Below are 14,183 nucleotides of genomic sequence, written 5' to 3'. Positions count from 1 at the left end.
ATGCTTTCCCAGGTGTAGGCACGGACCACCTGAAGGTAAAAACCAAAACAACTCTCTGACCACTTCCTGGAAAGGTCATCACATACAGTAGTAAGTTGTGTTTTTGAGCTATTTACTGTGCTCCTCTGTGAACTGGTACCAGGGTCACAGGCAGGGCTGGAGCCAGGTGGGCTACGCTGTTGGTCCATCTGAAGATCAAAACAAATACAAGCTTCAGACCACTGCTCAACAACATGACTTCATATCCCATATTGATTAAACTCTTTTAACTAGTTTCAACTCCATTAAAACGAAATATCATGCATTCAATACATTACAGAATAAAGAAAATGTAACATTTCTTACTGTTGATGCCAAACTCACAAAATTTAGTCAGAATCTAATTGTGAAAACAAATTAAAACTGCACCTGACCTCGACTGATATCCAGAATATCTTTTTTAATTCATAATAAAAGACCAAATGAAGGATTAGGCTGTATGAGCTTCATGACCTGTCATGTCCTGGTATCCTGGAGTCATGGTCATGTATCATTGGCCCCGCATACAAACTTTTTCAGCTGGATTCATGAAACTGTGAAATGACTTGGGTTATTCCTGTACATCACCTTATTTTTATCCCATTTTTAATTTAGGGGACAGCTGGAATATTTATTACAGCCTACATGTATCCTGGGCCGGTAGGCCACCTTTTACAGACCAGACTTCATTCAATAATCAATCAGTTTTAGGTTCTCCCTCTTATTTACAAAAAAGTCTGTATTTTCTCAATGGTAAAATAAATAGACAACAACAAGAGTTAAAATAAAATAAAAATCTCACTTCTTTCATGAAAAACGTCCTGTAGTCTTTGACAGTAGGTCTTTGTCAGGCGTTCGAGTGCAAAAAATTGTGATTTGAAGCGTCCTCTGCGCAGAAATCGTTGCGTGAAAGGAGAAAATTTGTAGTTTTCAGCCGTTGTTTGAAAATTCGTTTGGGATAGAATGACGTAGGCCTACATGTCCAGAAGATGCACTTGGAGACCAAACATAGCAACCATGGAACCATCGTCTGAAAAAAAATGTCTTATCAACTAAAAACAGGAATATTTGTTAGTTTGTAGCAATGGAAATATACCCAACTTCATAGGGAATATCCAGTCTGTGAACACTACACACATAACTAAACATGGCCCGATTTTGAATTTATTAACTTATTTATATTATAATTAACTATTACTTGTCAACATCCTTTCTGTCTTTGGGACACAACTGTTGTCTCTCCATAGACCTATTTGCACACCTACATCTCCTGTATTTCTTCTCTTTTTGCTCTCATTATTATTATTTTTATTAACAACATGATGTTTCCTTTCAAACGACAACACTTTAAGTTGTGATCAGTGCATCACTGTCACCACTTTTGTATTTAAAAAAAAACATATATTTGTGCATCACATCATTAAGACATATATAGATAGCCCCATTGGCTCCCATATTTAAAATGCAGGAAGATTTCTGTAGAAAAGCATATTTAACAGTTTTTCAGATCGCTCTTACAAAGCTACTTCTTCATTTTTCTTCACAAAAAACATATGTAGCTGTTCAGGAAGAACTCAGGACACCCAAAGTGAATTCGGATCAATGATAGGTATTATGTTTTTGCCAAAAATGCGTTCTGTTCGAGGCCAGAAATTCCAGTCTGTCCACCTCTGGCTGCTGTCACTGTGCCAGAAGATTCCACAGCTGTTAATTTCCGTTGATTGCTCTGCTCTGATTAGTCGCCCACAAAGCCTTTGATACTTTGATGTGATTACAGTTACAGATACACACACGCACGCACACACACATGTGCATGCACACTCCTCCAGATACACATACTTCGGACACACACACACACTCTCTCTCTCTCTCTCTCTCTCTCTCTCTCTCTCTCTCTCTCTCTCTCTCTCTCTGTCACACACACACACACACACACACACACACACACATTTTGAGGTTGAAGGGCATAGGTTGCTGAATAAGTAATTACTTGAAAATGAATGTTTATTGTAGGTCTGCTCCTTGTATATAATATAGTATCATAACATTACGAGTATTAATTGTTTGAAATCTCTGAAGAATCTCATCATTGTGTACACATACCGGCAGTAGCCCCCGTGGCCCTTTCAGAATTTCCCCAGAGGAAATTTTCTAGTTTTTTTAGTAGCGGGACGAAATTGTGTCCAGAAGAAGAAATCCACAGTATAACAATAGTGCTCGATGTGATTGCCCCGTGGCCCTAATTAAAAAGGAAGGAGGGGAAAAAAAAGGCATGACATATTACATTTCTCAGAATATTTATTGAATTATGTTAACAGTATGTATACATTTGTTATTATCATTTTTTTTTTATACATTCAAGGTAGTTGTTGAATTCAATTTCAAAAACAGGAAAGAAAGGTCGACCTTTGGAAAATTTGGCTCTATGTATGTGGAATTTTGCCATTAGAATAATCAAATTAATTAAGTGTTGAATTTTCCTATCTTTATTGCTATAATATAGAAGCATATCTATGGCTTTCAAATAAATGTGTAGGTTGGAATGTGAGATGATGTAAAAATGTAAAAATGACATTCAACAAAAAGGTGTCTGATTATTTCCACTTCAGCATTACAAAATACACAAATAACATCAATATTGACAAATTTACACTATGTAATTCTTGACAGCACTCAACGGCCACGCACGCATACATACGCACATGACGTTCCTTCATTACGTGATGACGTCGTGTTGTAGGCTCAGCTATGATGGCAGCCGTGGGTTGACATCGATACATTACTGAATATAAACTATTTAAAAGTTAGCGGAAAGCCCCCGACACAGTAACGTAAGACAAACTAAACAGTTTTCAGATAGTACACACTTAAACACACCCGCCCGGTTTGGGGAACGGTAAGTTTACGACGCTACAGTCAGCTTTGCAGTGTCAAAGTGGCGCTGAGTGTGTATCTGTGTGTGTGTGTGGTATATGGTGTGTGTGCTGCCAGTTGCTCGTCTCTTTAATGTCTTGCACACACTCTAATGTGTGTGTGGAGCAGGCTGTGTACCTGAGAGGTGTGTTGAACCTGCACACAGCCTCCCACCTGACTGTCCTGCTCATGTTAGCTCAGTATGTAGCCTCTTAGCTGCTACCTAGCTAGCCCAAAGTGCTGCTGGGAGCTGCCTACGACCAGCTCATATTAACAGCATACAGACACTAAATTAACTGTCGGCATGTCTGTATAACTTGTTAATGCAGCTTTTAACGTGGAGTATCCCAGCTGACATGAAGCACAAACCGCCAGACTAGCTTCCTTAATGTTCATCGAAATATCTGATTGACAGAGCAGGTGTATCTCTTGCAGTTAATGTAATATATTGCTCGCCAAATGGGTTGTCAGCCTCTCTATGGTGTCTGGGGAGCATGTGCTGTATGCCTTTGGTCTGTCAGAGGTCAGCATGTTTATTTATTTATCTTTATTTTACCTTTATTTTACCAAAATAAAGGTTTTGGTAAATCTCTTCTCAATCTCTTTTCGAGGGAGACCTGGCCAAGATTGGTTGCCAGTTACAGATTAAAATGACAGTGACAAAACATGGAAACATATAATAAAAACGGTAAAAAAAAAAAAAAAAAAAAAAAAAAAAATAGGCAATACACACATTATACATACAGAAAGGTACTGAATCCAGCTCAGGTAACACAATTGCACTTTTCAGTGTGGATCATTTGAATTGCTTTGAATTTTCCCAGGGATACTAGGTTTGTAAAATGTAACACAGTTTGCAGATTATTCCAAGATCATGGGGCAAAGTAGGAGAAGGCTTTTTAGCCCCACTCAGTGAGGACTCTGGGAACATGGTAGGTGATCCATTTAGAGGAACGAAGACGAGCACTGCTGTTTTTCTGTGTCGGGAGGTTACATGATTAAGATGGGAGGAGACCCAGTACGGCCTTGTAGATGAAGATGTGCAAATGGAGTTTTCTGCGTAGTTTTAGTGAGGGCCAGTTGACTGAGCTGTATAGCACACAGTGGTGAGTATGAGGACCAGGATTAGTGCTGAAACGTAGAGCACTGTGGTATACAGTATCTAATAGATGGAGAGTACAAGATGTAGCATGCATATAGAGAACATCCCCATAATCCAGTACGCTTAAGTAGCCGAAAGTAGCCTGTAAAAGTTTTTTCCTGGCTAACATAGTGAAGCAAGCTTTATTTCGATAATAAAAAATTCTAACATTGGTTTCAGCTTTTTTATAAGGTTCTTATATGGGTTTTATAAGACAAATTATTAAAAAAAAAAAAACAGATACTTAAATGATGACACTTTTTCAATTTCACCTCCACTTTGAGTGTAGAGATTTACATAATTTTTGCTTAGGGACTGTGTCTTAGTAAAGATCATGAATTTGGTTTTCTTTGCATTTAGAGCTAACTTGAGGCCACTTAGTGAGATCTGAAGTTGTTTAAATGCAACCTGAAGTTCCTTGATGGCTTGGGGGCAATTGAGTATACCACAGTGTCATCCGCATGTTGGGTTAGGTCCATGAACCAGCTGTCTTTTTCTTTCCTTTCATCCATCTCTTTACATGAAGTGGCACTATGCCCGCAGCTACTGTGGATCACAGCCAAAGAATATGTGAGGTTTGGGCCAACAACCTGGAGGAAGAGCTGAAGAGGATCCGACATGTCATCCGAAAATACAACTACATAGCTATGGTGAGTGTGTGGTTGCTCAGGAAGAGGGTAAAAAAGCAGTCTGACACAGCTTAATGAGCTGCTCCGTCTTCTTCTTCAGGACACAGAGTTTCCAGGTGTAGTAGCCAGACCAATCGGAGAGTTCAGAAGCAACGCTGACTATCAGTACCAGTTACTGCGCTGCAATGTGGATTTGCTCAAGATAATCCAGCTGGGCCTCACGTTTATGAATGAACAAGGGGAATATCCTCCGGGAACATCAACATGGCAGTTCAATTTTAAGTTTAACCTCACGTAAGATGACTCTGTCCTCTATTTTCACTTCATATGAGGCTTTTAATTGCATCCATGGCTTGCACATGAGTATAAGGGAAGAGTGTTTCAGCTTGCTTATAGCACATACAGATAAGACATTAGAGTAGGCCACGCTTTAGCGACGAAATATAGAAAGTGTGCAGTCTTTTGTTCATCATTCTGGCCTGCCAAAATGCATATTATTAGTTTAGATTTTCTTTGAGGGTAAACCTTCAGAACTCTTTCAGCTGCACAACATCTAAGAGACGGCTTTCAAAAACACAGACTATTTTTATAATCATCACATTAAATTACTTCACCGTCTTTAGTGGTTAAAAATCAGTGGTGGAAAGTGCTTAGTACATTTACTCAAGTACTGTACTCAAGTACAATTCTGAGATTCTTGTACTTCACTTGAGTATTCCCATTTAATGTAACCTTATACTTCTACTTCACTACATTTTGAGGAAAATGTTTTACTTTTTACTCCACAATATTTAGCTGACAGCTTTAGTTACTTTTCAGTTTGAGATTTAACATGTAAAACATGATACATTTAAAGTTATTAGACATTTGTTGAAACCTCATAACAGTATATTAAGAAGAGAAAAATAATCCTACCTTGAGAAAATTAAAACGCTGCTTACATAAATGCATCAATAATAATAATAATCCAACAATATATATTGGGATATATAAAACAGTCTGAGTAGGTCCATTCTTCTTCATTCCATTAACAGTGTGACGTGTTTGTCCTTCGTCTCCAGAGAAGACATGTATGCACAGGACTCCATTGAGCTCTTAACCACTTCAGGGATTCAGTTCAAGAAGCACGAGGACGAAGGCATCGAGACGCTGTACTTCGCAGAGCTGCTGATGACGTCAGGAGTGGTGCTGTGTGACGGGGTCAAGTGGCTGTCTTTTCACAGGTATTCTGCTTTTGTAGTAAGTATCTTTTATTGTATGCAGGCAGTTATATAGTGTAGACAGCAACAGGAATCACAGTGTTTACAGAAATCACAAATCTCTCTTCAAGGTAGTTTTTTCCATTCAAATTGTCAGTTGCTAAACAAGCACTTGTCACTTATTTAAATGTGTTTTCTCACCACCATATTCATAAAACACACTTTCCTTTATCCAAACTCTCCATATTATCAGTGTGTTGTGTTTTTAAAACATTATTTCTCAATGTATGGTGCATTTTGTCCCGTACAGGGCTCCAGACTGAATTTTTTCACTACAGTCCCCAAAAAAAATCAAAATAAAAACACCCATAGAATGTTGAGGAAATAAATAATACAATTTAATATTCTCAATTTTAAGAAATTGGAATAAAACAAAACTAAGAAGCTATCAGTAAACACTGATGTGAAGTGTCTGCGGCCCCAATCTCTTAAGTACTTCTGCCTCCAAACGGTACTAAATTTATTTACTGTAAACTTGTCGTGTTGTCACACTAACCTGCAGTTCACTGTTTAAACCTTCATCCTCCTCTGAACACAAACACTCAGGCCTGCTGTGCTCTGTTAGCTCTGTTAGCTCTGTTAGTTCATTACTCAAACACACCATAGGACTCTGCTGCTAACAGCTAACTAGCTCTCCTCCCACTGAGAGTGAGTATAGTAGCAACATGAGAAGAAGCTGCTTAATTAAGTTTGTCATTTGCTGAACAATAGTCATACATATTAGAGATGGGGAAAAAACGATACAGCATAGTATTGCGATATTTTGTGTGGCAATATTATATTGATTCATGGCCGCCAAGTATATATTTAGAGATATTTAGCGCTCCAGCAGACAGTCAGTGTTTTGCCGGGGTTTTTTCCAGAGCCTGTAGCGGGCTAACTTTCAGGAATATACTGGAGATACTGGTATCATATCAAACTAGAAGATCTAAGGAATCTTTAGGCACCATGCGTCAGGATAACGTATTGGGAAGTTGTCGAAATAATGCTGCAAAGTTGGGCTTTTTTTATGTTTTATTCCAAAAAATCAGAGCAGTGAAGCTTAAAGTTTTTGAAAGTTTGATCAAATGCTGCAGTTGTTGTCATCCATACATGTTTGATATCAGTTCAGTTTGACTGAATACTTTGTTGGTCAGTCTGTGGGTTTCACTCTCATTGTGGAGAAATAAAAAGACTGAAGTGAGATGAATAGACCGAGAATTTTCTCTTATTTGACAAAACAATTGTATTTGTAATTGTTGAATTTAATTTTGTGGACACAAAATGCAGTAAAACAGTTAAATCACAATATATTGTATCGCAATACTCGCCATATCGCAAAATGCCTAAAATCGCAATAATATCGTATCGTGACTCAAGTATCGAGATACAATCGTATCGTGGGGCCTCTGATGGTTCATGCCATAGCGTTATATCCATAAATACAGAAAGTCCCTTTTATTCCAGAGGGATCCTTGAGTACTTTAAAGGCTCCTGTGTTTAAATGGTTACTGATATTTGCTGCTGCCGTTTAGGAGCACCATGAGAAGTGTTTTCTGTTTGTTTGTTTTTTGTGTGTGTCTTTTCTATAGTCAGAGATAAGATGTTACGCAGAACTGTAACGGTTTTGCTGCGAACATGTTAGAACAGAAAAATAGCTTGTTGAAATTTGCTGCTCAAGTGTAACGAACACTTGTTTTGTTATATCGGTATATATAATGACTAGCAGCTTTTCTCTCCCAGTATTTTCTACAAATGTGCTGCTTAACATCTTCATTTCATACTCAGTTTCCCACTGTGTCTCCATGGCAAACTGAGGCTAAAGATAACCAGGCTTTGGAAAATAAACAAAGCTTAGGTTTGAGACACCACTGTCATCTCGTTCAGGTATTTAGAACACACCTTTAATAACAGGCTTGTCTTGTTTTTATTTGTGTTGTATTTTTTGTTTTTTCTGTTTTCATCATTGTATTTCTTTAATTTACCCTGATTTCCATGTTGTTTTTGTTTATATTGTTTGTTGTATTTCTTTTTTAATTCATCCTAATTTTAATTTAAGTCAATTTTTACTCTTATTGGATAATTGGTCCACATTTTCTTCTTTTTTCTATTTGTTTTTGTCCATTTTCTTTTAGCCACTAATTGGCAGGATACTTAAAGTCAAAGTCCCAAAATCACAAGATCATGCAGCGGCTTTGTGTAGTTATTTACCCTTTCATGTGCAGGTACATGCATAAGAACAAGAAACTTTGATTATCTTTGTGTCACGGCAGATTGGAAGTGACCAAATCTCTTGAATCCTCCTGCTGTGTGCTCTTTAAAGAGGACACCTAGTTAAAAGGTGTGCATGTGTTTGTGTATATGTTTTGTAGTGGCTATGACTTTGGATACCTGATCAAGATTCTGTCCAACGCTAACCTGCCTGAGGAGGAGGTGGACTTCTTTGAGATTCTTCGCTTGTACTTTCCAGTCATTTATGATGTCAAGTACCTCATGAAGAGTTGTAAAAACCTGAAGGTACCTAAATAAATATTTCAGCAGGTAGCACAGAGCATCTCCTGTTTTATTAATTCAAAGCTTCACACCTTGATGTCTGTTGTGATCTGTTGTGAGTGTGGCCCTCAGGTTTACTTTGATTTGTGCGTCCGGTCCCCAGTGACTGACTGTGTTTTGTTTTCAGGGCGGGCTACAGGAAGTAGCTGAGCAGCTGGAGCTGGAGAGGATCGGACCGCAGCATCAGGCCGGCTCGGACTCTTTACTCACAGGCATGGCTTTCTTCAAGATGAGAGAGGTAGGCTGCTCAAACAGGAGAGAGGAGTTGTATAGAAGGAGTGGGGTGAGACTCAAAGTATTACTTTAAAGGATATTTCAGATTGTCCACTACAGCCCAATACCTGGAATGAGGCGGGTCTCACTTGCCGAAACGCCCCTAATTTGAATACGAGCCACCGGAGCGGTCTTTTGATGGGACTTTTTTTGGCCCTGTAGAAGAGCAGGGTCTTTTTTCTCCCCTCAAAAAAGCCTGGTTACTGATTGGATAGAACGCTAAGCAGGATGGGACGTAGTACTCAATGCCACAACAACACGCACCATTTGTAAAAACCAGCAAAGCAGTGTTGCCAGTTTAGCTACTTTATTGCTATATTTAGCGATTTTTCAGACCTCTTTAGCGACTATTTTCCGAAAAAGAGACTAGCGACAAATCCAGCGACTTTTTCTGGTGTTATTGGAGACTCTTACTCTTCTTAACGAGCTGCGGGGGTTGGTGGCTCGTTAAGAAGATTAAGGACGAGTCGAAGCAGAACAGTCCTCCCGCAGCAGTCTCTCCCAGCTGCAGAGCCGGAGGGGATGTTAACCCCTTAGCGTTCCAGTCTGCAAGTTGCTAATAGGCTAACAGTTAGCTCTGTAGCAGTATAGTGTGTATGTGCTGCTGCTGCAGGAGATGTTCACTTAGTGATCTCTGTTTGTTTAAAACAAGCACTGGACACTCTGTTAGCAGTTAGCGTAGACGGTTAATTCACCATCACAATGTTTGTGATCAGCGGAGAAGCTGTGCTTAATTAGCCATGCTGCTTTGCTTATGATCAGCTGCTGACGTTGTGCACAGTTAGCGACGGCGGCTGCAGTTGCGTCTCTTGTCTCTCGTGTCTGGTAAATCCCTCTGGGGGCCTTTTTGTAATGGAGACACACAGAATGAGCAGACATTTGAGAGGGTGTGGCCTGAGAATTTCGCAGTGGCCACTCTTCCCCCTAAAGGAAACACGGCTAATGTCAGTGTATTACCTGCAGTAGATGATGGTTAGTATGCTTCCAGTTTGGAGAAGCAGGCAGGAGTTCCGACTACATGTAGAATATTTTCACCACTTTACCTTGCTGTTAGACAGCTTTTACAGACAGGGAACACAGATATTGTGTTGATAAAAAATGACATTAGACAGACTGCAAGCTACAGGTCCTGACACATGAGGTGCAGAGACATTCCTCAAAACTTTTATAACTAATAAAAATCAGGGTATCCGCTGTGTCTTAAAAAGTCTTAAAAATCCAATAATTTGAATTTAAGGCATTACAATGTCTAAAATAATCTTAAAATCTCGTAACAATATCAAATACAATTTTGAAAGATCTTATCTTACGTTACTTTTATTTAAAACAAATGCATAAACTTTGGTCTCCCTTTAAATGTTTAGATTTTGAGGACGCAATAACAAAACTACAAATTGGAACTAAGTACCTGTGCAGCCACAGCAAAGCCAAATTACTTATGTAAGATGGGTAAGAGCAAGTTCAACGATTTGTGCGGTTGAAGCCGCTGGATGGAAGCATATATGAAGCACACTGCACCTTTTGCAAGAAAACTTTGAAACTTGGAACATTGGGCATCAAGGCAGTGGAATCCCACAGCAAATCAGAAAAACATAAAGCGGCCATAAAATGCCAGCAGCAAATGCTTTCAATCAGCAAATATTGTTCCACATTTTTGCCAGTATGGATGTGAAATGGGTCTTAAATTGCATTCATTATGATCTTTACAAAGTCTGTTTATATAGTAAATTTAAAATAGCCAGTGCCCTACCATAGTGCTTTACAGTAAAATAAGCAAACAGTAAAAACAATAAAAGCAATAATTGTTTTTTTATTGTTTTTATTTACTATAAAAAAATAGTATCATTACACTAGAAAATGTGTTATGAGCCACTGCAGTCAACGTTTCACTTACGTGACAAGAGTAAGTGAGCTTTGTCTCCATTCCTCTGGTAACTTCTGGCATTCCACTACCTGGTTTTAATTACTTTTGGAAATTATTTTTTTTTTGCCAGTATGGATGTGAAATGGGTCTTAAATTGCATTCATTATGGTCTTAAAAAATGTCTGAAATGTGACTTGCTGAAACCGGCAGAGACCCTGAAAAAGCGTTACTGTAACTTTATATGGCTATCAGGCTATTTTGTTTACAAAATGTGTCCATATTGCCTAATTTAAATAGATGCAAATAGCACAGGAGTGATAATTTGCTTGGTGGTGCAGTTAGAGGTGCAATTCACCCTTTGTGAGTACTTTGAGTAGTACATGATTTCTTATGGGCTTTATTCTGCACAGTTAGTGGGGCTGCACAAAAGCAGCACACTCCGTCTTTAAACTTGCCTGTAAATGTTTAGAGTAATATGATGAAAAAAGCAACCTCAATGATAAATGCTTATTAAAATAGATTTTTCTGGCATATTTGCAGCGCGTCCGATTGAACTGGACTCATGAACCAGTCACTTACTTTTCTTTTCTATTTTGTAAAAACAATGTGGCATGTGTGACTTATATATTTGTGAACTGTTAGCTTTGCAGGATGATTAAGATGAAAAGGACCAAAAAAAATACTGTTAACACATTTAAACAATCCTATCTTAATCACTGTGCAAGTCACTGTACAACATCACTCTAGAAGAAGAATAAATGTATGACCAGTTCCAGAGGATAAGACTTGAACCATCTTGTGGCTATATAAATCCTGCATCTCTATGGAAACAGCACAATCATGGCTAGAAGTAGGGAGAACTATAAAATGTCTTTTGTGCAGTTCAATACGTTTATAATGCAAATCAAGATCATGGATTATACAAAAAGAAAAATGGGAATAACTGAACTAAATAAAACATTTCCAAGTGCTCAAAAGTGTTACCAATATTGGGAAAAAAATATTGCCATCAAAATGCTAAACATAATGAAATATATAAAAAAATATAACCTCTACTTGGAACCTCTCTTGTCCTCTCCCCTGTGCTCTGTGTAAACAGCCTGCAGTTTGTAGGAAAAAAGGGATTTTAATGGAAAGTCATTATTTTAAGTTTAGATTTGGATATTTTTACTGATGGAAGCATTTGTCACACATGATTTGTTAAAAGAAAAACTGCCTATAATTTTAGTTTTTACAGATTTTGGATATGATAAACTCTGTAATTTTGGCCTTTTTAAAAAAAGGAAATAATAAAAAAACTATGATGCATTTAATAATGTGACATTGAATGACATGTAGGTGTCTTTTCTCAGTCCGCTTTGTTCCCCATCTCTCCCACAGATGTTCTTTGAGGATCATATCGATGATGCAAAGTACTGTGGTCACTTGTACGGGCTGGGCTCCGGCTCGGCCTACGTCCAGAACGGAACAGGGAACGCTTACGAAGAGGAAGCTAACAAGCAGCAGTCGTGACATGAAAACTCTTCCATCCCGCGGTTCACATGCACAATCAGTGCAGCGCCGAAGCCGAGCCTCGCCATCCGGATGACGATAATGGAAGAACACGAAAAACATACACATCATTTAGCAAGCTGCTTCTCATAGGCTCTGCTCACCTTTAGACAACTGAAATATGATGGTTCAAAAAAAACAAAACAAAAAAAACAGCTGTCCTCACACACGCCCCTGTTGGCTGCGTGTGTGTGTGAGTTTAGTCTTTTATTCCCAGAAGCAGTGTAGACATTCTGGTTGGATCAGTTGAATTTAACATGCTTGAAAAGATGGGATTTTAGTTTTCCTAAAATGTTCTGTAGAAATGTTTTGCACTTTAAAAGCTCTAACCTGATTTTATATGGAAAGCTGAAAACTGTTTCCGGTGTCTCTCTCTCTCTCTTTGTTGCCTTCTATACGTTCCCATTTTACATTGTGAACATATAAATCTTTACTATCACAACAACCGCTCTCACCACGCTCAGCCTTAACACTAGCTGCATTCTTATCTCTTAGACTTTAATTTATCGTGCTGGTTATGCGACGTTGAGCCCGAGACGCCACGTGTCGGCATGCCCGCCTCTTGTTGTATGATTCTGAGAAAGGGAGCTCTCAGTGAGCGTGTTTACATGCACATGAATATTTCATTTAACTTATTTTCATTTGTTTATATAAAGATAATGTTTATAAAATGAGCTGGTGTATTCTGCTTATACAGTATGTAGATGGCAAGTGAACACAGTTTCCTCCTTACTATTAGTTGCTGTTTTCCTGTTTGGATATAAACGGTATGTACGAGATGCATACGGATCATTTTCATTGGAGGAATGTGGATTATTTGTGCGTGTAAACACCCTCATTGACACAAGCACATATGCACATATCTACATGGTCTCGCAGTGACTTCAACCAAATTCAAAAGACCATAAAAACTATGAAAACACCCACCTGCTGTAAGACATGCCGAGGTGACCCTGAACTACTCTGTTGAGAGTAAAATTTCATTTTAATTGAAATAAAAATTTTGTAGAGTTTTAGTGTTGTAATAAAAGACAAACTTTTACTCAATGGGAAAAACCATAACATTGCCTTTTAATGTGCATCTTTTTCGTTCCACTCATTCACTTGTGGTTCTGGCCTTTGGAATTATCTTTTTTTGTTGTAGTTATTGCTTTCTGGTTCATTCATGCTGCATAGAAGAGCTGCATGTACTAAAAAAAAACGTTTGAATAAATGCTGTGTTGTTATAGTAGTATCCTGAACTTCCATAGGTGTGTGTTGAAGTGTAGGTTCAAGATTTATTAACCTCCCCTGAGCGTCAAAGACTGATCAACACTTTAATTTCTACCTGCAGCACTTCTCTCACACTGTAACGGAGTAAAAGAAGAATATGCAATATACAAGAGGATTGTTTTTAGATTATTTTGTAAATAAAGGCTTGAAACTTTTCTACCATAAAACGTCTTTGACTCTCTCAGTGTGCAGCAAAGAGTTGAAGGCTGAAGATGAGCTCGTTTTTAACAAGCATACATTCTACCAATTAATTTTCAGTTCTGAAAACTAAGTCAATATTTTGAGAAACTGTTGTTTTGAGATAGTAGAGTTCCTTCTGAGATAAAAGTCAATATTTTCGGGATAAAAATCAATATTTCCAGATACCAAGTCAATATTTTTGAGATACTAAGTCGTTCTTTTTTAGATAAGTCATTATTTTGAGATACTAAGTCATATTTTTGGAGATAAGTCAATATTTGGACATAGTAATGAAATATTTTAAGATAAAAATCAATATTTCCAGTAATTGTTTTTGAGATACAAGTAAATGTTTCAAGATACTTAGTATTTTTGAGATAAAAGTCAATATTCTGAGTTAAGTCATTATTTGTAGATAGTATCTCAAAATATGGACTTTTATCTTAAAATATTGACTACCAGTAAGTCATTATTTTGAGATAAAAGTCAATATTTTGAAATAAAAGTCATTATTTTAAGATCATCAATATTTCGAGATACTAATTAATTAA

The 14,183-nt window shown here is 37.8% G+C and overlaps 1 protein-coding gene across 3 annotated transcripts; it reads left to right on the top strand.

Annotated features, from left to right (window-relative positions):
- The first annotated feature begins 2,719 nt into the window (after positions 1-2,719).
- Positions 2,720-13,619, top strand: cnot7 (CCR4-NOT transcription complex, subunit 7). 3 transcript variants are annotated; one of them, XM_059346347.1, is made up of 7 exons: positions 2,720-2,914; positions 4,599-4,722; positions 4,802-4,995; positions 5,736-5,924; positions 8,312-8,456; positions 8,620-8,730; positions 12,010-13,619. In XM_059346347.1, exons 2-7 carry the CDS (start codon positions 4,606-4,608, stop codon positions 12,139-12,141), a joined length of 888 nt encoding a protein of 295 aa, XP_059202330.1. In that variant the 5' UTR covers positions 2,720-2,914; positions 4,599-4,605; the 3' UTR covers positions 12,142-13,619. The 3 variants fall into 3 exon arrangements, with proteins under 3 accessions (XP_059202330.1, XP_059202329.1, XP_059202328.1); XM_059346346.1 differs by lacking the exon at positions 2,720-2,914 and adding an exon at positions 2,923-4,037 and having other exon boundaries at positions 5,763-5,924; XM_059346345.1 differs by lacking the exon at positions 2,720-2,914 and adding an exon at positions 2,923-4,037.
- The last annotated feature ends 564 nt before the right edge of the window (positions 13,620-14,183 follow it).

Source organism: Centropristis striata, chromosome 12 (assembly GCF_030273125.1).
Source record: "Centropristis striata isolate RG_2023a ecotype Rhode Island chromosome 12, C.striata_1.0, whole genome shotgun sequence".
Lineage (NCBI taxonomy): Eukaryota > Metazoa > Chordata > Actinopteri > Perciformes > Serranidae > Centropristis > Centropristis striata.
This window is presented reverse-complemented; position numbering and strand designations above follow the sequence as displayed.

What these genes read in the sequence shown, in the direction of transcription:
- cnot7 (XM_059346345.1), top strand. Translation starts at nt 3,964, where the DNA reads ATGAAGATGTGCAAATGGAGTTTTCTGCGTAGTTTTAGTGAGGGCCAG. An exon ending in GAGCTGTATAGCACACAGTG is followed by an intron (nt 4,038 to 4,598) that starts GTGAGTATGAGG and finishes CTTTACATGAAG; the next exon opens with TGGCACTATGCCCGCAGCTA. An exon ending in AATTTTAAGTTTAACCTCAC is followed by an intron (nt 4,996 to 5,735) that starts GTAAGATGACTC and finishes TTCCATTAACAG; the next exon opens with TGTGACGTGTTTGTCCTTCG.